At 35.5% G+C, this 25755-nt stretch overlaps 1 protein-coding gene across 1 annotated transcript in view; it reads left to right on the top strand.

Moving 5' to 3' along the window:
• Nucleotides 1–18580, top strand: part of ARIH1 (ariadne RBR E3 ubiquitin protein ligase 1) — a 107162-nt gene extending 88582 nt beyond the window's left edge. Inside the window, exons 8-14 of the mRNA XM_004687614.2 lie at nt 1714–1756; nt 2176–2247; nt 4958–5088; nt 8526–8583; nt 12341–12601; nt 13601–13713; nt 15218–18580. Of these exons, the coding sequence (XP_004687671.1) occupies nt 1714–1756; nt 2176–2247; nt 4958–5088; nt 8526–8583; nt 12341–12601; nt 13601–13713; nt 15218–15302 (763 nt within the window). The 3' untranslated portion in view covers nt 15303–18580. The remainder of the gene's footprint in view (nt 1–1713; nt 1757–2175; nt 2248–4957; nt 5089–8525; nt 8584–12340; nt 12602–13600; nt 13714–15217) is intronic.
• Nucleotides 18581–25755: the final 7175 nt, after the last annotated feature.

The raw sequence follows: 25755 nt of genomic DNA, 5'->3' as shown, positions 1-25755 counted from the left end.
GTAGGGAAGCTCCATGTTTAGCTAGCTTAAGAGATATTTAGATAAAATACATAGGATTTTTTCTTAAATTTCCTTTACTCTGATACGTTGAATCTTCTAGAAAGAAAATGTACAGATAAATTAAAAAAGCTGAAACATGACTAACATTTTACTGAGATTTAACATTCTATGACTCCGTCTTTCTTAGTAACCTGAGTCCTTGGAGATCTATAATATACTCTTCAACATTTGAATTCTACATTCCACTTAGCAGGGAATTTCCAAAACACAAACTCACAGATAAAATATATGTAATATATGCATTATTGTTTCAGAATTTATCTTGTAAACAGAGAGTAACATCTGTTTCCATACCTGTTTTCAAACATTTTAGTATGGAACATTTCAAATACACAGTAAAGGTTAGCAAACAGTAAAAATGAATACTTAAGTAACTACAACCAGAATCAGAATCAATTTTTCATTTATTTTTATTAAACAAAACATAACTGGGCCCTCCCTGGTAGTGCCGCGGGGTTAAAGCATAGCACTGTGAAGCTATCCACAGCTACTGCAGCATGAGTTCAATCCTCAGCCAGAGAGGTGACTCACATGGTATGGCAGACCTCTCCTGACCTTCCTGCTGCTCCCCTCAACAGTGTATTTTAGTAGATCAGCCTGTTGAGCTCCCCACTCTGTCTGTGGTGAATCCTGACTCCTGAACCTCTGGCCTATACCCCTGTTCTTATATGCATAAATAAGTAAATCTTTAAAAAAACAAAACAAGACACACATGAAGCCCTTTGGTTACCTCTTCATTCCCTATACCTTCCTGTATCTTTAGGGAATAATTATTCATGCTCTTTGTTTTATACCTTATTTAGTCAGTGCAGTTTCTTTCTGTTGGACTGAAATTCATTCTCATTATGGAATTATGTGACCTGTTTGCTTCCCACACTTGTTTCCTGTGCATTAATACTAAATTATATTACATCCTATATTACACCCTACAGAATCAGACTTAAATTCTTCATTTGAAGTATTAAATGAAAGACTTGACATATATTGATGAAGCATTTAAGCACTGGTTGATATTTAAGTTCAAGAAAACAATGCAATAGCAAAACAACAAAACATTAGGTTCTGTGAAAGCTGGTGGTTACTAGAGGGGATGGGGTTTGCTGAGGAGAGAGGAAGGGGTAGGAGAGGGGAAAATAAGTGGATATTGGCACTAGAGTTGGTGCCACAATATGGAGTTGTAAAATATTTCCAAAATTTATGGTTCTGTGAATGACATGTCAAATGTATATAATTTATGAAGAAAAAAAATTACTTAAGTATAAATCAGTGGAACTTCAGTTTGGTTTCATTTAGAGAGAGGGTATAACGGAATTATTGCATATACTAGCGACTACCAGAAATGTACAGATCTAACTAAACTGATTTTTATTATCTTAATCTTTTGATGGTTGCTTAGTCATTCATTATAAAGTTGTCATCAAATTATGCCTTCATGCTTATAATCTTCATTTTACATATTTGAATACCTAGTTCATATTATTCCTAAAACTAGATTCTAAATAATTTATTATAGAATAAAATAGAGGGCTCCAGCACTTGTTTTGCTAGTCACTAACAACTGTTGAAAGTAGTTAGGAACTATAAAGTACAGACTGATGTAGTTACTTATAGTAGGTAGAACTTAATTCTCCTAACTTTTGTATTGTTTAACAGCTTTAACTGTGGAGAAAATTGGCACGATCCTGTTAAATGTAAGGTGAGTTTGGAATTCTTGGTGATTGAAAGCCATAGCCCACTTTTTTTTTTTTTTTTAAAGCCATTAGCGGATAGATTTTATGTCATTGCAAGTATTCAGAGACCACCCCTGAGGAATAAGTCAGCTTCTAATAGCTGTAAGGACAGCTACGGTGAAGGAACCTCCCATGTTAGACTTGTAACTGACTAAGGAGATTTACATACCTTAGAGCTGGGTTTCTTATTCAACTTTAGCTAGACAAAATTCTCTGGTTGATTTCATATATATTTGATCTATAGAACTACAGAATTTTTAAAGGAAGTGCACCTTTGTTCTTTGGCTTTTACATTTAGGCTTTACTGTATTTAAGTCTTGAAGTAATTTGCTGTCTTTTTTCTTAAGTCATTTGTTGTACCCTAACAGTTGTTGTTTTCAAACAGTGGTTGAAGAAGTGGATTAAAAAGTGTGATGATGACAGTGAAACCTCTAATTGGATTGCAGCCAACACTAAGGTTGGTATTTTCCTTCAGTAAATTCTTGGATGAAACTGATAAAGATATGTGCCGTAGTTTAGTGAAAGCAGTAAGTTTACTTAGTTATGGGTCTTTCTTTACCTTTTTCTTTGTTACAGATCCCCCTCCTCCCCCAGAATGATTTGCCTGTTAACCCTTTGATTGTTTGGGTTTTTTCCCCCTTACCCCCCACCCATCCCCTTTAATTGTTACTGAGTACTATACTGTAGTGTGCATTTCTTCCATTGTGAAAATTTTTAGTTTCCTGTAGAAGAAAAAGCTGTTGATTTTTCTACCCTGGGCTTTTTTAATGCCTTTATATGTTGTTCTTGGCGGCCTTAATTATACAAATGTGTTGTAGAGTTTATTTCAACTTGGTTTTATTAGTTTATTTTTATTTACATTTGTGTCCCAGGGGTTAACTTTTTAAGAAATCATTCTTGAGAAAAGGACTCAGGCAGATTGAGTATACTTTTGTTGATATAAGTGAACTGGACTTAACAAATACACTTGGCATTAAACTATTAAATTGTGATACATTAAGAGATAGTTCCCAATTACATCAGTTTTAGGGTAACATTAATATGCCATGGTCTTTCTGTTATACTTTGTTTGAAGTGTTGTTCATGATGATAATTTCAAAATTCATTCTCTTCATGAGTGAACCACTTCCTTAACCCTAGACAAATATATCACAAAATACAGGGAATATGATTCTTTTTCTGTTCTATCATGAAATATGCAAGCATTTGAATCCCAGCTGTGTATCCAAATGGTCTCTTACAGAAAATTGTATAAATGTCCGATCTTTATTTATTTGAATATCTTATCCATACAGGAAGTGACTTGGGTGATGAGTTATATGATATTGAGGTGTTATCATTTTTTAATTGTTGTATTTGGCTTAAAGAATTCTGAATTGTTTGACCTTGCTCAATAATGGTTTTGCACTGTTCCCACCAGTCAAAGAACAGTAAGAATTAGCCAATACAAAATTTTTGCCATTAATATCTTGCTTTACCCTAAATTATTAGGATATAAGTATACATTTTTGTCTTGCAGGAAATATTGGTGAAATAGTAGGTCCTGTCACATAAAACAAATGACACATCTTTGAGGAATGTATGCTTGAAATTAATTTTCTTCTTGTGCTCTCTGAAATTAACATGGATAAATTCAACTTACGTCACTCAAGAAAAGCTTAGAAAGTGTACCATGTCAAGACATGTTCAATTTTATTATTTTTAATGATTTTTCCTAGTCAAGAATCTTTTTAAAAAATGGAAGTCTTCTCCAGAATTCCTAAAATCCTTAACTATAGTATGTAAAACTCTAGTATTCAGAATAGGGCAGTTCTGTTTTTGCAAGTAATTTGATTAAATTGTTCTTATTCTGCATCTAGAGTAATTCACAAATAACTACAGCTACAGGCTTCAATATGATTGGATTTGTTTTAGAGATAGATTATACTGAAAAAAAAATAAGTTTGTAATTAATTTATCTACTTGACAATTTTGAGATGAAACTTAGGACACTTTTCTCCTGAGGTTTCAAAAGCTCTTATTTATTGTTGTTGTTATTTCCTTAAATGAATTGGCAGGATATCAGTAACTTCCTAACACATTTAGGGCTTTATATTATTTGGTTAATTATAAATACGAAATGTATAATGAACAAATATTTAAGACTGGAATTTGCTTCTTTGGAAAAAATGTAAAATTGTGTGTGATTTAAAAATTTTTATTTAAAACATGTATAATTGAAAATTGCCATGTTGGTCTACTTAAAGTTATTACAGTTTATTGACAGTTTAGTTTGTTTCACAAAGACTGAAGCTTCAACATAATGAGTGATAGTACCCTTTGTGAGTTCAGATATCAAAAACAAATATAACAAAAATGCAAACTTTATATCTTATTTATAGTTTTATTTAAATATGAGTACATTTGATTTTTTGATTTCTCAAATGAAACAATAGGCCTGCAGGGCAGTAACTGGCTTACTAAGCAGCAACAGAAATGATAGAGACTTGGAACAAACTGTGATCTCTGTAGCATAGTTGTTAATGGACCACAAGGAGAAGAATTTAAAACTTGCATATTTAGCAAACAAAAGTTGGGGTGTTCAGTAACCATAAAAGGATTTACCAATCCCATTTGTCTGATTCTTGAGGCCTGATTGCTAGGGTTTGAAACTTGACTCTTAAAACCATTTACTACCTGTGTGACCTTAGGCTGGTTTATCATTTGTTTCCCTTAGTTTATTCATCTGACAAATGGAAGTAGAAATAGCACAGCTGTAAGAATTATGAGTAATGCATATAAAGCATGGAGAACAGTGTGTGGGGTAGCGGAAATATTCAATAGTTATTTCTAGATAACCTCAGCATTCATTTACATGAGCAAAATATTTTATGTCCCATAAAACTGTATTTACTACATGTATGGTTAAAAGTACTTGAAATGTTTTTGTCCCCACAACCCCACTAAACAAATCTTTTAATTGCTGAACATTGTAAAAATCAGTAATGATTATGGCTCATTTTTAATAGTATTTTATTAAGTATTTGACACTGTTCTAGGTGCTTTATATGTATTAATCCCAATAAAGGTGGTATTTAAAATGAAACCAACTGGAACTGGCTTCTCCTCAGTGGTAGTAATACAACCTAGTGTAGCATTGACACCAACTTTATAGTTTCTCTTCATAGGAATGTCCCAAATGCCATGTCACAATTGAGAAGGATGGCGGTTGTAATCACATGGTCTGTCGTAACCAGAACTGTAAAGCAGAGTTTTGCTGGGTGTGTCTTGGCCCTTGGGAACCACATGGATCTGCCTGGTAGGTTGGGGAAATGAAGGGAAGAATATGTTCACATAAGTATGTGATAATGTGCTGCGTATCATGAATAAGGTTTCTACCTCATGGAAATCTCTTACCTTGGGAGCTAGGTAATACAGTTGTGATCACTATTACAAGAGAAGTAAATGCAAGATATCCAGTGAGAGGGATTTATTAGGCATATTCCACAGAGGCTATAGCAATTGAGATGAACTTTGAGGATAGGTTAGCAGGAAAACATCCAAGGCTAAAAGAACAGTACAAATAAAGGCACAGTGATGTTAAAGTACATAAGTTATTCAGAGACTTAAATTGAAATTTTACTTTTTTGACAGTATTGAAGAGAGAATCTTGGCAAAACCCAGTATGTGTGTTTTATTTACCTGCACACCATTGGACAAAAAAAAAGCCCCAAACTTGAAAAATTGGAAAATGGGCCAAATGGTCCAGAATTTTACCTTCTCTTTGAAGCATAGGAAACAAGCCTGCTTTCTTGCTAGACAGTAATCACCTGGAATTGACTGTTAGTCCTTTACATGAAGCTTTTGCTTTTGTGTTTCCTCAAGATTAAAACTTAATGTTTCTTTTATATATCATGATGCACCCTGATAATACTGTTATGTACATCTGTTTGATACACACTTTTTTGGTCACTTTGGCAGGTTACACTGAAGGTGTTTTGAGAATAGTACCTTGCTCATTTCCTGGTAAAAGTGGGAATATTTCGGGCTTATGATATGCAAGTGGCCTATTTCTCTAATTTCTGTTACTTGCTTTTTTCCTTACTGGCATTTAAGTTTGTATCCATCATGGATTGTTAGTTAGAAAGAAGACTACTTTAAAGTAGTTTGCATTATTGGAAGGATTTTAAGTGGTTAGCAGTATGATTATATCTGTAGTTTCAGTGAGAAGAATTCTGTATCATGTGCATTATCTACTTTTAGCTACATTGTAGAAAGTGGATAGGAGGGGTTCAAGACAAGATGAGGAGGATCTGACCTTAAGATGATGGCAAATCTTCCCTTTTAGTTTTATAGAACTTTCATATATTAACTAGTTAAAGTTAATAAAAGGATTTTCTTTTCTGAACCAGGTAAAAACGAATTCATTAAATGGAAGTTTAAAAAGTGGCATTGCCACTATCAAAGCCAAAGAAGCATATTTGGGATTTAGTAAGCTCTAGATCTTAAGAAGGCAAACAGGAGGATGTAGTGTGTTCCCAGAAATTAAGTTTCCCCTAGTGAAATTAAATAAGTCTAATGATTGGGAGATGAGTGAGTAAGAAATTTTTAATAAAGAGATACTATTTTTTGTGTATAAGTTGTCTGATCACAGCCGAAAATTTAAACGAACTGCATTGAAAACTGTAAAGAGTATATAACACAAATGGATATAAGAATGAAGGATGACCTGGACCACAGGGTGTCAGGAATGTTGCTTGTGTCTTACCTTTACCCATGGCTGACATTGCAAATGATTCCTCCATGCTTTCTTGTTTAAAACTGAAAATGCCTCATAATCATCAAAGTAGCATTCTAAGTAGTACTAGTAGCCATCTACAAATTATAAATGAATCCTATTTGTTTTCATGGTCTTAATATCCTTACTAACATTACCTGAGTAAAACCCAGAATGTGTTGAAATTTATAAATACATTTAAAAAAGCAAAAGGAAATTTTTAAGGACTTATCAGATTGGAAGAAAAGACATTAATAACCAGCAGAGGATAAGAAGAGCAAATTGAGTAATTATTATTGAGAGAATTATAACCCAAGCTGGAGACAAGGGGCTGGGAGGAGAAAGGGATTAATTCTCCCAACTCAAATGATTTGTGGCCTGGGTTTAAAAACTTGAAGATGTTAATGATCCAGTGTTGGTTATTTCAGAGTAATTGTAGAAAATAAGGAGGTACTAAAGAGTGAAAGCAGATGGAATTGTAACCCCAAATTTCCAGTTTTCATGATTGGTTCCAAAATGACAATTTGAACCTCATAACTTTTCTCTTTTGTGAAATCCCAGAATCAAGTGGTATTTTGGCATAATGGATTACTGAATGTTTTGCACATCTCCTCAAGGTGTTCAGTGTGGACTGAGACATTGGTCACCTAAGCAATGAATGCAGACAGGGAGGGCTATTTGGAATTAATTGAGTGACTATTTCTTGGAGTACAGGTAATAAATTTGTTTCCTTAGTGGAGTGTGTTAAAGGTTTGCTGAAAGGCTTGTCCTCATCTTTTTTTTTTTTTTTTCTTTCATGTAAAGTATGTATTGTTTTTTCTGGTCAGTTTTATTGGTGACTTACTTGAACTAAAGTAAGACTTTTGCATACATTGTTGGTAATGTCAAAGAGATAGTGAATGCGTAGACCATTAAAATCTTTAAGCACTTGACAAGCTGGGAAAATGGGTCCAGTTTAATAATATTTAAATTCAACAAATTTTACTTTGGTTCTAAAAAATTCACTGAAAGATTCTAAAGATGTGACTAATGCATGTGAACAGTATACTCACTGTTTAAACGCATGGAATTCATGCCCTTCTGCTTAAACTTATTAAACATGCGTAAGTTTAACTGCCAGCTCTGGAACTATTGACATCTATGTGACCTTAGTATGTTACTTAATCTTCTCTGCATCTCATTCTTCATCTGCTCAATGAAGATAATACTTTACAAGTTGGTTGAAGAGAGTAAATGTAATAATACGGTTAGTATTATTAAAAAGTATTATTAAAGGCTGTTAGTAGTAGATGACATGTAGTAAGCACTCAGTTAACCATCTGCTCCCCTAATGTAGCATGACGTAAAGGAAGAGAGAAAGTAAACAACTGACTTCTCTGAGCAAGTCACTCTTCCCTCTTTATATTGTGTATCATTCATTTTTCAATGGCACTTATAAGCTGGGATAGCACATAAAGCATATAGCACAGAATCGAATACATAGTAGTTTCCAGCTGTTGGTCCTATGGTTTAAGAAGAGCAGATAAAAAGGTGAGTAATAAAAAAAAAAAAATGGGAGTTTTTGGCCTATGTAACAGACAGCTTAGAAGGTGATACGGTCTCTTTCTTCAAAAAACTGAGTTAGAAGTTCAAACTATAGTCAGCTAATACAAAATTCTAAAATGACTGTTTTCTAATGAGTACAGCAGGCTGATTTCAAATGGACAACCACAGGTGAGGAATTTTGATAACATGGTTATGAAAAGGATTCAAACACTTGGTGTGCATTAGATTCAGCAACTCTTTTATTCTGGTAATTCTGGTAGAGTAGGTAATTTATACCTCAGTTTATCTCTGTAAAGGAGAATATTCATTCTAGATAATCTCTAAATCCAGGCTAAAATTCTGTGGTTTGTTTCCTTTTTTTTTCCTTTTCTTTTCTTTCTTTTTTTTTTTTTTTTGATTTATGGCTTTATGGAGTTCTCTAAATTTACTTTAAGGTACAACTGTAACCGCTATAATGAGGATGATGCAAAAGCAGCAAGAGATGCACAAGAGGTAAGTACATTCATTTTTCTGGTGATAGTTGAACAGGAATGTACATTGACTGTTAATTAGGAAATAATTTAGTATAAGTTTTCAATTACAAAAAACTAGTGGAAAGACCCTTCAGTAAATATTGGGTATAGATGTAATGTACATTTAGAGAGAAACTCTTATCTAAAAGGCATATTAGGAGTACTCCTTTTTATAGGTTTGGTTGATTTCTTTTGATTAATCTAGTCATGCAACACATTTACAGGTTCCAATAATCTTCATGTCAAGATTTTCCCTGTGCAGCAAGAGATTAGAATACCAATTCTTGATAAATACTTTGCTGCTATTTATAATAGATAGTATCTCATTTTTACTTTTTTTTTTTAAACCTCCTTGCTCATGAATTTGACAGTGATTATAGGTGAATTGATCTGTAATGAACTGGTCTCAGGAGTTAGAGGATCCCCTATTATGAATAGGAAAATAATCCACTATTACAAAAAGGATGCAAACACTAAATGTGGGTTATATTCAGGAACATTTTTGAGTCTCTTTCAGCCTAGTAATAATAATATAATTGTAGAACCCTCGAATTTAATCGTTCCTATGTTCATCAGTTCCATACTGAAACACCCTAGTTATCCCAAAAATATTCTTTTAATTGGTTTTCCTTATCAGGATGCAGTCCAGAACATAATTTGTTCCTTACTGTTTCACTTTTTAAATTTTTTTTTTAATTTATTTCTTTTAGAAATATCATGAATATAAAAGATCATATCCTAGTGTTGATAAGACGTGAAAGTTCTGCATCTCACTTTCTAAATCTGGAAAACTGTATTTGGTACTTAACAAATGGTGACTGACATTTTACAGACTTTTAAACACTATTTATGATCCTGGAGCCTCCCTAGTGACCTAAGAGTTAAGTGCCAGCACCAGCACTGTTGCAGTCTGAGATGATCCCCAGCCTGGGAACTAGTTCACATATGATGCAGTGGGTCTCTCCTGTATCACCCACTGCTCCTTTCAGTAGTGTATTTTAGTAGATCTGCGTGCTCTGCTCCCCACTCTTCTGGTGAATCCTCTCAGCCCTGCAACCTCTGGCTTGCACTCCAGTTCTTTTATGTGAAAATAAATAAATGTTTAATAAGTATAGTTTTTTTTTTAATTGAGATCATTCTAAAGGGAGAAATATCACAAATTCTAATGTGATTTAAATTATATCCATTAGAATATGTATAAACAAACCCAGCTATAAATTCTTTTTTTGTTTGAACTCTTCTGCTTTTATTCAACTAAAAACAGCTGAACCAAGGAAACTACAGAGCCAGTGAAAATCAGGTTAAAATTAATGTGACAGCTAGCTATGTTTTCAGTTGTTTATATTTCAGCTATTACATACAGGTCTTTATTCCTGCAGTTCTTATCATGATTCATTTGACTTGAATTTATTATTGATATATATTCTCTTGTCATTGTTTTTCTCATTTACCTTATGCAATAAGGAAGTGCTTGATGCCATTTCACAAAATAAGATCGGAAATAAAATTTGGTTATTGTGTTAAAACTTGATCATTTGGTACTCCACTCCAATACCATCTAGTATTTTTAATCTTTGATTGGAGCTATATCACCCAATGTAATTTTCATATAAAAGTTCCCTGTTAATTGTAATGCTTTTCTAGCATTCAGTTTGGACTTACTCTTACTCCTGCATTTTTCATTTAGCTCAGTTTGTCTTTGCATTCCCTTCTGTTGCTATTTAATCTTAGCCTTTCTCTTTGGCATTTGATTAGATGTTGGTCTGTTAAGTAGTGTTAGCATAGGTTTTCTTTCATGTTGGATTTGAGAATTATCTTAGTGAGAAGCTGTTTCATAATTATTGGCCATTAAATCAAGTGTTTTAGCCTACATTTAATATGGTAATTTCAGTTTTACATTTCATCTTGGGAATTTGACAGCTGTATTAGTGCTTTTGGAGAGAGAAAATACCAAACAGATTGTTCTATACATACTACATTTTTAGATATAAGTGGCATCATTTTTAGATTAACAATATATAATACCTAATTTATATATATATTTATTATTATTATTATTATACCTAATAGTGATCAGATGTAATTGGCATATTTTTAGATACAATTGGTGTAACTTTTCAGTGTGTAAGCATTGATTGATACCTACTTGACTCTTGAACCAAAACCATGACTTGGGTAGATTTTTTTTAACTGTTTTATAATGTTGTGTGATGCTATATAATGTGATTGGCTAATTCAGAAGTTCAGAGTTGGTGTTTCTAAGAGACATATTGTTTGGTAGTATCTGTGCTGTTTCTAGGCGTAAGGCATGAAGAACAGAAAAGGCAGTGCATAAAAGAAGAGATACGTATGTGTGGCAAGAAACCGTTGATAGTGGTACATTTAACAAGCATTTCTTCTAATGATTTTCTGCATATTAGGGCCTAAGTTATCAGGATTACTTTTTTAAAAGTTTATACCCTAAAATATAATTGAAGAGATCTATGTGAATTATGTTTGCAGTTTGATTAAATAATGTAAAACAAATCAAGATCAAAAATCAGTTTCTTTGGTACATGTATCTTTCGGAGACAGTCTCATTTATTTTTCTTAAGATTTATTTTTATTTATTTATTTATGCATATAAGAACTGGGGTATAGGCCAGAGGTTTGGGGGTGGGTGGTGAGCAGATTCACCAGACAGAGTGGGGAACAGATTAGGCAGAGGTATTGAAATACACTGCCGAGGAGAGCAGCAGATGAGACAAGAGAGGTCTGCTGTACTTTGTGGATCATCTCCCTGGGTAGAAATCAAACTCATGCTGCAGTGATTGCCGATAGCTTGATAGTGCTGAGACATAACCCCTGTGTCACCAGGGAGGCCCCATAAGCAATCTTTTAATATAAATGCAATGTTGTTATTACATACATACATTCATACATATCTGTGTATATATGTATCTGTCTATAGCTACATGCATTTTTACTTTAAGCCAAATCTGTTAACATCAGCGACTTCACAGTGTTTGTGTGTCCTCATTTACCTCAGTTTTCTTTTATAATCATTTCATACCAGGATCCACATATGTCCATAACTTGGATTTGATTGCTATCTCAAGCCTCTTCTAATCTGTATTCCTTGTTTCTTATTATTTATTTGTTGAAGAAAGTAGGTCATTTTGACCTGTAGAATTTCCCATGTTGTGCATTTTGCTGTTTGAACTCTTCGGTGGTGTTTGATAAGCTCTTCTATCTCTTGTGTCCCCTGAAACTAGTGGTTAGCTCTAGGAAACTGAACTTGGATTCAGTTTGGGTAAGGGATAGAAAGGAAGGTACTATATACTTTCTGTTGCATTTTATCAGGAGTTATGTGTTGTTTGATTGCCTCTCTGTTGTTTTCCACTTCATAATGTTGATTCTTGCTTGTTTTATACCTTATTTTGTATACTGTAGAACATGATACACAGTAGGACTTTCTGTAATAATGAAAATATTCTTTATTACCATTGTTCAACTGACTACCTGTGGTCATTGAGCTCTGGAGAATTTCTAATTTTATTTGAAATAGCCATATATGGCTAGTGGCTGCAGTACTAGAAAGTATGACCAGTATTATGTAGCAGAGGTAAAAATAGAGGTCTGTTTATTACTGATTATGGCCTAAATTCCTTAACTGTTTTATCAGTAAACCTGCTAATCATTTTTTATGTGCATGTATTTGTTACAATTATGCACCCATGATTTTTCTTAATGAACAGCGATCTAGGGCAGCCCTGCAGAGGTACCTGTTCTACTGTAATCGCTATATGAACCACATGCAGAGTCTACGCTTCGAGCACAAACTTTATGCTCAGGTGAAGCAGAAAATGGAGGAGATGCAGCAGCACAACATGTCCTGGATTGAGGTGCAGTTCCTGAAGAAAGCAGTTGATGTCCTCTGCCAGTGTCGTGCCACACTCATGTACACTTATGTCTTCGCTTTCTACCTCAAAAAGAATAACCAGTCCATTATCTTTGAGGTAGGAGTAGTTACTGAATGGGGAGGAAACCAACCTGTATCATAGGACTTCTTTATCTATATTCATAGATAACATACATAGTTTTAAAGATTCCTGTCTATTTGGAAAATGTGGATTAAGAGTGTATTTATTAGGAAGATGTGAGAATTTGGATTTCTTGTACTAAAATTGATTTAGTTTAGCCCCCAAGGTGCTTAAGTGTGCAAACTTGAAGTCAGCCATGAAGGTGAATTTTCTCTTCATTGCTTTTTAACTGTGTTGACTTGGAGCAAATTACTTAATCTCTTGTATATCTACCTTTTTTTTTAAATGAGCATAATATGTTTCAAGGGTGTTGTGAAATTCAGTAAGACTATGCTGCTTATAACAGTACCTGGCATATCACAAATTCAATAAGTCTTTATTCTGTTAAAACTAATATATGGTATTAGAAGTAATATGGTGGTTACCTTTGGTAAAGTAACAAGTACAGGGGACTCTAGTAGAGATGCCCATTAAAAATGGATGCATGAAGCATTAATGTTCATAGATGATTAGACAGTAGACTGGTTCAGTGGTTATTTAGATGGGTAAATACATAACTATACTAAAGGATAACAATTTATGCTACCATACAGTGTTTTCGTGTAAGAAGTAGGTACAGATAACTGTAAGCAAGAATGGGTTTCAATTTTTTCCTTAAGTTTTCCTTTGAGTTTTAGCAAATAGCAGTTCTCAGAACAAGAAGATTCCAAAGAATTTTTTCTTAAATTCTTTCAAAGTGTCCTAGATATTTTTTCAGAGGAAATGGATAAATCTTTAGTTCTTTAAATGTTAAGTCCTAGAAAAGAGAAAACAAGTTGTTAAAGGTGAAAGTGATAAAGAGCTTTACAAGTTTAGTTAAACTACTTATGAAAATAAAAAATAATGTTGAATGTACTCTTAGGTAAGGAAGCAGCTAAGATGATTTATCAGTTTTTTTAAGCCAAAACTTACTGTGTATTCTTTTTCCTCTTGCAGAATAATCAAGCAGATCTAGAGAATGCCACAGAGGTGCTTTCGGGCTACCTCGAACGAGATATTTCCCAAGATTCTCTGCAGGATATAAAACAAAAAGTACAGGATAAGTACAGGTGAGATTTGTTTTAATAGCTGTTGCAAAAGTTTCTGACATTGAATGTCTGGTACGGAAGCAGCTTAGCAGTATAGTTGGGTGATGGTGAAACTTGGGTTTTATGTATTCAGTCACTGAGCCCCTGCCATGTTTCTCACAGATTTTCTCTGTCTTTCGGGCAACAAATTACAGATAGTAGTGCTAACCAACCATACCAGAGGAAATCAGTCATTTACCATACCTTAATATACTTTGTTTATTTAATGCCATTTAAGTAAGAAAGAACCTAAAAGGGGCCAGTGGCTATTAGGATGAGAGATGGGAATAGGATGATGATCCTGGCACAGGGATCCTGTGGATCAAAGCAGTTGACAATGCAGCTACCCAAATTTTTTTTTCTTTTTTTTTTTTTTTAACTTTACAACAGTTTATTTTTACATCATTTTGTACATTTTTTTTTTCAATCTCAATTGTAATCCCGCGGGTTTCCCATCACCAAGTCACCCATGTGCCATCACCATAATCCCGTGCACTGCCCTCCCCACCCCCCCATTTTTGATCCCATTCCCCACTCCACCCCCACAAAATGTCTCTGGTATATGGTGGTTCATTATTTTTGTTATTTTCTCGCCTGGTCCATTATACTCCTGCTATGAGTGAAACCATGCAGTATTTTTCTTTATCTTTCTGGCTTATCTCACTAAGCATGATCTTTTCCAGCTCCATCCAAGTTGCTGCGAAAGACATGTGTTTCTCTTTTTTGGTTGCTGAGTAATAATTCCATTGTATATATGTACCACATCTTTTTTATCCAGTCATCTACTTTTGGGCATTTGGGCTGCTTCCATGTTTTTCCAATTGTAAATAAAGCAGCAATAAACATGGGGGTACAGGTATCTTTTTCAGTGTTTTTGTGTCTTTTGAGCTACCCAAATTTTTTTTTGAGATTTTATTTAGACTTGTTTTTTCGAACAGATTTATTTGTCCTATGAGTAAATTTGTGCTAACTCCTAAGCTAAAAACATCTAGTGTGAAAGCCTTTTTTTCCCCCAGAATTGTTCCCTGAAAATATGATGGTCTTTTTAATGTAGTAGAAACCTGTGGAAGAGAAAATTTGGAAGACTTGGAAATTTAGTCTTAAATAATATTTTAACTTCCCTTAGCCAACTAGCTACTACCTTGTGTTTATATAGTATTTTTACATTTAACAAAGATTTTACAGATGTATCTGTAAATATTAAAAGTATTTCTGAAACTGTCTACTATAAAGAATAGGGTTCAATCAGATGAATTCTGAGGCCCTTAGGAATCTCTAATGTATTGTTACCCATGGAAAATGTGGCTTTGAAAAAAGCCTTTTTAACACTAGAAATAGTTTGAAATGTGCCTATAATTTAGATCTGAAATGTGCCTATTTAAATAAGTGCTCACTTCCAAATCTAGATAAATTAGGGATCCTAAAAAACTAAACTACCTCCTTTTTTATTATTGGAGTTGATTTTTTTTTTCCTCTTTGCTTACAGATACTGTGAGAGTCGACGGAGGGTTTTGTTACAGCATGTGCATGAAGGCTATGAAAAAGATCTGTGGGAGTACATTGAGGACTGAGAATGGCCCTGCATAAAATGAACTCTGAAAACTTTACCATCTAGAGTGCTCATGCAATTAAAACAAACACAACAAAACAAACACAAACAAGGAGGCACTAAGCCTGTTCTGACACCGCTGGTCTGTAGTGCCAGAATTCTGTTTTGTTAACGGAAAGTTTAAGTAAATTATATTGTAATAAAAAAGGTAGATAAACCATTGTACAACAGTATTCTAGGCCGCCAACAAAAGTGTGACAGACACACTAAAAGCCCTCCAACTTTAACTTGTAACGTAGCTTCATTCTTAAAGCTGACTCCTTTTTTTCTTTTTCTTTTTCCTAAGTGTAGTACAGTTAAAATTTAAAACAGCTCCTTGACACTGCTTTTCATGTCCAAACTAGCTATTTTGTTGTACTTTGGTAAAGGATCTCTTCCCCTTCTTCCCCTACACATACAAATACATCCACACACAGGCTGACTCTCTTTCTCTCATACCTGAAGGTCATGAGTGAATGATTACTAGTTCCTTGTAAAGAAAATTCTTGGGGTGGGGAAGGGGGGTAGGCAGCAAGAGGATTAAACAAACAAAAACAAAAAAAAACTTTGTATATGACTTTTAAAACAAGAGGACAACACAGTATTTTTCAAAATTGTATATAGTGCATATGCATGGACAAAGCAAGCGTGGCACGTGTTTGCATAATGTTTAATTACAAAAAAATATTTATTCTTTAAAAATCTTCAAGATTATGTCTATTTGCTGTGCATTTTCTTTCAGTTTGCTTTATCTTTCCAGGGTTGAAGGTTGGGATAAAAGGCGTGTATTGGTTTAGCTCCTCTGGAAGACCTAACTAGGATTCTTTTATTTTCCTTTCCTGAGACAATTTTGCCCTTTCTAGTTTTGATATGTCCATTGCTGGCCATGGGCCTTATGCCTTGAATTCCCAGCTCTAGATCAGAACAGGGAGGTCAAGCTCTGACTAAGTGCCATGGCCTGATAAGGATTACAACAGCAAGCTTTGTTGCTGCAGTTCAAGAATGAACCAGACCGCAACCTCACCCCCTTCGTGGCCTCGTGCATCTACGTAAGCCTTTGTGTGCCCGTGTCATGCAGAGGCTGAAGGCTTCCTAGGATCCTGTCACATACAGAGGAAACATTGCAATCTCCCCTATCCCCCCCACAATTGCTGCTTTGAGCCTTTAAGATTTTAGTTATGGCTCTTCTCTCACCCCTTCTCTATGTAAGGGTGTCAAATAGAATGTTTTAGCTTTAAATATAAATAAATAGCCATTCACTTAGTTTCAGATTGTGAATTTAAAATGGCGGATACCGAAATTGCTTGTGTGTTGTTGCTGTGGGTTCAGTTTGAAGGCAAATACCCCTAGAACATGATACTCCCATCTAGTGCATTTAAATAGAAATCACTGAGTTTGCTTCTTTTCTATTGTCAGCAGATAGAATTAATAATGCATTTAGCTGTGATGTTCATTTTTATGAAATTTCTACTAAGAGCTATGTTAAAAGTAAAGAATGGTGGTGGTTTTATTAACTATATACCTATTTAGGCCATCTGACTGTGGTATTTTGCCCTAAATCTGTCAGTTTTATATAGGAGTGCAGAGTAAACTAGGCAACTAGATTAAGAGGTCTTAATATTACATACCAGTTTTGACTGAGGACCTCTTTGTCTTCCTTTAAATGTCTTGCGCCTAGGGAGTGTTTACCATTTGTGAGGCAGCTCTGTCTGCTCTTGCATTGTACATCTTATTACTCCATTGGGAAGTAGGTTCACTTTCCTCTGGCCTTTTGCCTAAGTTAGGCTTTGCTGAATCAACCCTACTTTTCCTTTTAGAAAAGATTGTTACATGAGATGTACTTGCAACTATACTTTTCCCATCAAAAAAATCAGTGAATGTTTGCTGAGTATATTATGCTGCTTCCTTAAACCACTTATTGCTTTAGGATCAACTTTCCCCTGTATCTCTTATCCTCTCCTCCCTTGCCACCTCAGGTGCACATCTGAACTCACTGTCTGCTCTTTTCATATTCTCTTCTCCTTCCCTTACCCCCATTATCCACCTGACTTTATTTTAAATGACTGCATCAATCTTAAGAGACATTTATCAAAAACTAAGGAATTTTTTTTTTTTTTAGAAGCGTGAATAAGTTCATTTCCCTGGTAACTTTGAAAAGCAACCAGAGTTGCTGTCTTGCTGTATGTGGCTCCCTTAAAATGTTCTGTATATGTGTGGTGTTTTTAAAAAATCTTACCAGTTAACTTTGCAGTATCTAGGTTTGAGTCATAAATCCTCTTTACACGCTCGCCTTGCAACAAATACTCAGAACTGTGTGCACTTCATATCAGCCCCCACCTATGGAGGAATAGTGCTTTTAGATGTGCTTTCTAGTTTCAGTGTCAGCATAATACCTGAGGGTATTGCAGTTGTGGGTGCATTCCCTAGTTTGTATGGATCAAGGTAAATTAACCTTTTTTACTTCCAGGCTTTTAAAAGCTATCTCCATACATACTTGGTGGAATTCCCTGAGTTAATTGCTTTCTTTGCTAGGAGCATCAGTAACTCAAGCTGGGATAGGCAAGCCACACTGTATGACAGCTTCCCTATATCACTTACCTAAGTCTATCAGAGGGCTCTATTTGCAGTAAGCACCAGGGGTCTCCCTGTCTTCTTGAAGGTAGTTACATTGTCTTTTGAAAAAAGTGCATGCTTCATTTGAACAACTCATTTAGCAGTAGATGTACTTTTCAACGATTTACAATAAAATTTTGATCCAAAGCTCAGGATACACACCACAGTGGTAAAATTGAGTAGCATATAATACCAGATTCAAAATTCTGTGTAATTTGCTGCAGCCAAGATTGTATGTGTTTTATGTGTGTTTAAATAAATATATTAAATACACATGTGTAGTATACATACACACATATATATAACAGACCCAAGACTGACTGGATTTGAAATGGTTGCATCTGCAGTGTAAAATGTGGCTCAGCCACCATTAGGAACTGAAGTTAGTACATGAGAGAAAAGGACAATGTAACATTCTTTGAGTTACAAATCCTGGTATAGAGCACTTGGGGGGATGGGAGGGGGTGGGTTGGTGAGACAATCAGATCGGTAAATTGATTAAACGCTCCTAACCCTGTAATTTTGTGCATAGAGCACCCTGTGCTGTGGAAATAACTGTTCTTAGATTTTCATTGTAACTGGACTGTTCAGGTTACCCAGAGGGAAAGAACATTCCTAATTCTAATAAAATAAACTTTTATTTTGTTATTCCATTAGTTACTTATGTTTATTTTTATAGTTTTAAAAACAAAGACATTGGTGGCCTAACAGTCACATGCAATCTGTGCCTTATTCACTGTTCCTATTTATATAAAAGGTCAAGATCTGTTTCAGTTTTCTTTGCAGGGAACTGTGAATGAGACCATCCCCAGCAATTAACTTGGTTAATGATGCCTTTAGAGCATTTCTTGAAAGCTTTCCAATTTGTGTTTTGAACATTCACTTAAGATTGCTATCTTGTGACAGTAGTAGATAGTAGATTTTTTTGTAGATTTTTGTCAGCTTTTTAAAGATACAATCTTTTAAAAAGTTATTTTCAATTAACTTCAAAATTCCTTCACATTACTTGCATTTAGCTCAGCCTTAGAAGCTTGGATTTCCCATAGAAATGGAATAAAAGTTAACCTTTTTTTTTTTAAGATTGACTTATTTATGCATACAAAAAACTGGGGTACAGCCCAGAGATGTGGGGTGAGGGTGAGAGGATTCACCAGAGGCAGTGGGGAGCAAAGCAGGCAGATGTAATAAAATACATTGATGAGGGGAACAGTGGGCAGGTCAGGAGAGGTCTGCCATGCCATTTGGGTCACCTCCCTGGGAAGAGGTTGAACGAGCTGTAGTGGCTGTGGACAGCTTCCTAGTGCTTTAATCTATTGTGCCACCAGGAAGAGCTCAGGAATAAAAGTTGTCTTAAAGAAGGCCCCAAAGTTACTTATTTGTTAATGACATTTAGCCATGTTCAAATTATCACTATCTTCAAAGCACTTTAACTTAATTACAACCTAAAGCATGATGGGTAGAAATTTGTCTACAAAATAAGATTCACTGAGTTAAATTTCCCACAATTCACAATTTCTTCTATCTGCAATTCAGACTTCTGTCTGGGATTCAATATAGCACTACCTCTTTGTATCCATCACATCAATCTAGTTTTAGAGTGACATTTAGTACCAGAAGAGATGGCTTATTGTTGGAGCGTTTACAACTAATGTGACCCAGAGTAGTTTTGCCTAATTAAATGAAAGCAGCCATGGATAGAGTAGTCTTTTCTATCTTGCTGATTGGGACAGTCCTCATGCGAGCTGTTGGCAGCTGAGAATAAAATGTTCTGCATCATTTGATAAGTAGTGGCCAGTTGCAGGTGTTGGGCTACTGTATGTTCAAATGGATTTCCAATGTTAAAGACTTCAAATAGTCTACTCCTTTGTTGTCAGCTTTTCTCCTTGGAACTGAACAACCTAGGGGAGTTTAGGAAGATAAACGAATTTACTTTGGAAAAAGTGTGGGCCTCTGATATTTTAGATTTCTTTGGACATGAAGTCTGTTTTTCTGGTTTTAAGGAATTGGGAATTCTCAATTGAAAATTACTAAATACTATCTAGGAATAAAGATTAAGGTAACTTTTTTTTGCTTTCTGTGGAATTAAATCCAATTTCTCTATTTTTTTAAATTTATGCATACAGAACTGGGGTACAAGCCAGAGATGAAGGGGCTGTGAGAGGATTCACCAGAGACAGTGGGGAGCAGAACAGGGAGATCGACGAAGTACACAGCTGAAGAGAGAATGACCGGTTCAGGAAAGGTCTGCCGTGCCATGTGGGTCACCTCTGGGGCAGTGTGGACCACCCACTGAAAGGGCTGAGGCTCACTTGCACTGCTGTGTCCTAACACACTGAGCCACCAGGGAGGGTCTTAAATCCAATTTCAAAGGCAACTGTTGATCTTTCTCTAGGCAATAGCATCTGGGGTGAGAAAGGTGACAGGTCCTTTTAAAGAGTTCACTCATTAAACCACATACATGCCTGTGTAGGGATATTTTCATAGGAGCCAATTAACACAATCACATTGCTATGTAGCAGATCTAATGATGCCAAAAATACAACTTTATTGGCAGAGTAATAGAGGGGTCTCTAATGTATTGCCAAGTAGTATTTTAATAGACTACCCTTGACTAGTGGACTCTGAGAGGTGCCTGTGAAATCCACTTAGAGTGAATCCACTCATGCATTGTTGGCAGTTAATTTAACAATATTTTTAAAGATTGTATTTAATTTTGCATTAAGAACTGGAGTATAGGCCAAATGTTGGGTGGGGGAGGAGAGGATTCACCAGAGTGGGAAGCATAACTGGCAGATCTACTGAAATACAGGTGAGGTCTGCTGCCCCTCCCTGTGGGTTAGCTCCCTGGCTGGAGATCATACTTGGGCTATTGTGGTAATGCTGAGACTTAATCACTAGGCCACCAAGGCTACAGTATTTTTAAATATGGGTCAAAGCAAAATTGCTCTTCAGCTATATTTTCCAACTTGAGTTATTCTTGGGCTGCAACTTAATGCCACTGTCCTTCAGACACACTCTGGAATCCCTGAGCAGCTTAGAAAGAACAAAAACTAATGCCCAAGTTCCTCCCCATTGAGATTTACTTTAGTAACTTGGGTTGTGTCTTTGGCATTCATTTTGAAATTAATTCCCACCCCCATTCCTGAAGATTGTGCAGTGCAGTTTGAGAACAATGTTGAGACTATCACTCTGCACAGTTGGGTGGTTGAGAGAGAGAGTATGGACAAGCACTCCAGGCCTTAAGGGACAACAAAACTGGCAAATTCACAAGCTCAGGAAAGGGCTACATTGTAAGCCCTAGCTGAGTAGATTTTGTGAAACAGTGCCTCTAAGGGATCTAATGTTTGTTTTGTCAGTTTTTTGGTAAACAGTACATCTTGGAAGAAGAAAAATCTATTCAAAAAATCAAAAGATCTGTGGAACCTAGAGGCTAAGTAGAATGGTCACATTAATAAATACTCTTCCCAGGGAAGAGAAATAAATCTAAGTAAGTTAGAGGCTGAGCAAAGGTAGTTGAATGTTTATTAGTAAATCTATCATTAGGCTATTTAGGTCAAGTCAGTGGACTGTTCTTAAAGTTCAGAACACTTACTAGTTCACATGTTACTGTTAAATGCATCTTTTATAATCTTGTGTGTTAAAACTGGATTTTTCCTGTTTTTATTCCCAGTATTTTATAGTGAGAAGAATACTAGTATTTCTCAGTCATATTTTCTGCTTTTGTAAAATGGAGATACTAATAGGATATGTTGGTTGAGTGCTTCTTGCCAGATGCCTTATTTATATTTATCTTATAAGCAGTCTAAAACAAAACAGGCCTTTCTATTTATAAATGAGAAGGTTCATAGAGAGTTTAGGGCATGGCCATGCTGATCTGATTCACTGTGTTCATTTTGTCATGCTTTACTATGTTTTATAGGAATAGTGTGAGGATTAGTGAAAATAAGGAAACAAACAAAAAAAAGAAAAGAGGGAAACAAAGTCTAGTGACAGATAATAAGCACACTATTATTAGGCAAGAAATAAGGATATAGAGCTATCTCATAGACTTGCAAAGGTAGAATGAGATTGGACTCAGAAAATAGCCATTTTGGACTCCAAAACTGGCATTATTGACCATCTGAACATCTACATCATTCTAAAAGCTGCTTTTTCTAATAGCCACCCCATAGTTCTGTGTGTGGCATGTTCACTGTTCTGGACACATGTAGACAATCAGCTATGGGAGTGGATCATCAGTACAAATGTGGCTCTCGGGGACTGAACCCTGGGAAATAGGAAGCAGGTCATGAAGAACATTATCTGAACATCTGAACAGCAGCGTCATAACACAATTCATGTGTCCTCCAAGTTTTCTTTTTAAAATAAATTAGTAATAATTATGGTTAATTTAGTGTTTACTAAATGCTTCGTGTCCTTAAAAAAAAAAAACAAACAAAACTTCAGTCCTGAGATAAATTTTATAAATAAAATGGAAGTTCAAATGAAATGGAAGTTCAAAATAAGTAGGTAATTTCCTTGTGGTCTTACTTTTGTAAGTGATAGAATGAAGATTCAAACTTAGGTTCTTTCGTTAACACCTACGTGGTTAGACACTGGTCTAGGCACTAAGGTACAATAAACAGGGTCTGTTGGTTATCTGAAACTCACCCCTGATTGTACACAGAGACTCAACAGGTTGCCCAAGGTCATCCAGCCTCTGGACAGCAGTGCTCGAGGCACATTTTGACTACTGTACTATCTCACTAATTGTTTCTCCAACAATGTTGTCAAATACCTGCTAAAATTACATGGATTGGTTAAGGGTCTTCCAATTTTAGATTGCCCTGAAGACTCAATGACGTTCTTAGTTTGGTTCTTCTCTGTTCAAAATACGTCTTTTTCTGTAGTTAACCTCAGATATTCTACTTGAGGATTCGGAGTATGCCTTTTTTCCTCCACATTTTCAAGCCAACCTAGCATTTCAGTCGTTAAGTAGCAAGCCCCATATTTCCAAAGCCAATCTTAACCTGTTTTAAGTTTGTAATTCTTACATGCACAAAGTAACATTCCTGAGTGGTGTTTTCCTTGGTACCTTATGTCCCTTCTCACTGACTACATCTGTATAAAAAATTGGTATTTACTCTTCAAACTGCCTGCCTATTGCCTTGAAGTAATCAAATTTCTTTTAGGGTGGAACTTTGGATGGTGACTATATATATAAGAAACTTAGGCAGTCAATTCTCCAGAAAGTTCTTTAGGGTTTCACCCTAGGGTTCATCTGTAGGGTTTCTACAGATTTAGATTTCCTTCTGAAGGTTAAAATTCGTACCTATATATACAATAATAAAACCATGATCTAGCTGCCACTTCAGTCCACGTTAGTGTACATTTATTTTAACTTCAGTCCACGTGAAGTGACTCTCCCAGATTTATGAATCTGGGGCTTGTGAGGTGAGGCTCTGACTCTGGAATCAGTCACCTGAGGTAGGATTCCTGAGCAAACACTCAAACACAGCAGGGTTCATCCTTAATTAAGGACCCTATCCAAATGCATCACTAAATGAATTTCTTAGCTTCCTTTTGCAGGGAGATCCCTCTGTGTACTCCCACCTTAGCAAGTCACATTTTTCTCAGAGTGCATCATAATGATGACCCACACTTGTGAAGCACCTCTTGTGGGTCCCCTTGGACAGTAGACATTCTAATAGAATGCTCTAAAATTGTTAAGTTATTGCACCTGCTCTCAAGTTATTTATAACCTACTTGCTGGCCTTCCTGGTATGAACAAAGTTGTTTGCTTGTTAATAAATTCCTACCATATGACCCTGTCTCGTGGTTCATTTTTATATAACTAGGGCAAATACTAAAGAGTTTTCTAAAAAGGGAGGAAGTATGACCTGCTCTGAAAATGATGTTTGCTTTGAGTAGTAAGTGCTTTTGTATTTAAAATACATGCAACTGGTTTTGAGAGTTGTAAAGACCACAGTACATACTCAAGGATGGGCTTAATGAAGAAGTGACAGTTTTCTACATGCCTTTGAAAAGTTAAGTTTTACTCCATTGTTTGGACTAACTAGCAATTGAGTAGGTTAAGTCTCATACTATTCATGTTAAAATCACACTAATGCAAGTCAGTGCCTTAAAATGCTCAAATGGTTGCTTACAGATTTAAATTACTTCACAGATTTAAAATCTTATTTTGGGGGGACACTGGATTGTGTGTCCTTTTAAATCAAATTCCATAATCCAGCACTTGGGCCCTAAGCAGATTAGAGCCCAAAGATTATGCTGAGGAAGATAGGTTAGTAAAGGGCGAGGAACAATTGCTCCTGAAACAGGAATCCTTTCCCCTTTATATTAAACTGATCAATAGATATCAGTGTACCATTAAGTTCACACATCTTCAGTTCAGTTTGATATTTTAATAATGGTGTGTACATTTGTGTGATAATATCCAAAAGTAGATTTAGAACATGACAACTAACCCAGAAAATTTACTTGTGTTTTCATATCATCCTTACTCTTCTCCATAGTCCAATCATTTTTTCCTTATTTTTATCACTAAAAATTAATTTTACCTGCTCTGGACTTTATAACTGGAATAATATGGTATGTCTTTTACATTGTGCTTCGTGCTTCTTTTCACTTATACTTCTTTGAAGACTAATTTAGAATGTATGTATTGGTAAATTACTATTGTTGAGTATACTACAGTTCACCCAGTCTCTTATTCTCCTATTGAAAGACTTCCAAGTGGGTTTGCATTTGGGGCATAAGGCTGCTATGTATATTCTTACATAAGACAGTTGGTTTTTGTTTTGCAGATAGAGGTTTTCAGTTCTTTTGGATAAATACCTAAGAGTAGAAAAATTACAGAGACATAAGTTTATTTTTATCAGCTTTTGAAAATTCATTAGTTGAGTAAAATTGGTTTACAACACTGTAAGATTTAGTGAAATAAACCTCACCACACCACACCTACCACCAAAACAGCCACAGTTCTGTACCCACTCCTGCAATATCCCCCATACCTGATTCGTGGTTCCTAATCCCCCTCTCCTCCTCCTCTTTAGCCTCAATTCTACAGACATATTTCTAGGGTTTGTTTTGCTTTACTTTTATCAGTTCCTTTGTTTATATCGCTATATTCCACATGAGTGAAATCATCAGGTTTTTGTCTTTCTCCTCACTCACTTCACATAATCCCTTCCAGTTCTATCCATGTTGTGGCCAATGGCAAATAACAAAGGTTTATCTTTTTAAAATATTTATTTATGCACACAAAAGCTGGGGTACAGGCCAGAAGTGCAGGTTGGGGGTGATGAGAGGATTCACCAAGGCAGAGTGAGGCTCTACTGGAATACACTGCTGAGGGGAGCAGTGAGTGAGACAGGAGAGGTCTTCTGTGCCATGTGGGTCAGCTCCCTGGCCAGGGGATCAAACTCATGTTGCAAATGGCTGGTGATAGTGTGATAGTGCTGAGACTTGACCCCTGCACTACCAGCGAGGCCCCGATTTTTATGTTTGAGGGGTATTTTAGTTGGATGCAGACATCTGTGTTGACCTTGTATTCTTTCAGTTCTTTAAAGATGTCCCATATTTGTTCTCAGGTCTTATTTGTTTCTGATAAGAAGTCAGTAATTATTTTTGTTTTCCTGCCCATAATGTGTGTCTAATACAATGATTATACCTGCTCTTTATCTTTGTTTTTCTGCAAAATGACAACATTTAGTATATCTGTATATCAGGAATGGGCACTTAAAACGTGTCATGAAGTTCCCTGTAGGTTCCTACGATTTTCAAGTGTTACCCAAAGCCTTGGCTAAGCTCTCAGAAGTTGG

The sequence above is a fragment of the Condylura cristata genome, unplaced genomic scaffold (assembly GCF_000260355.1).
Source record: "Condylura cristata isolate star-nosed mole 26May11 unplaced genomic scaffold, ConCri1.0 scaffold00023, whole genome shotgun sequence".
NCBI lineage: Eukaryota > Metazoa > Chordata > Mammalia > Eulipotyphla > Talpidae > Condylura > Condylura cristata.
This window is presented reverse-complemented; position numbering and strand designations above follow the sequence as displayed.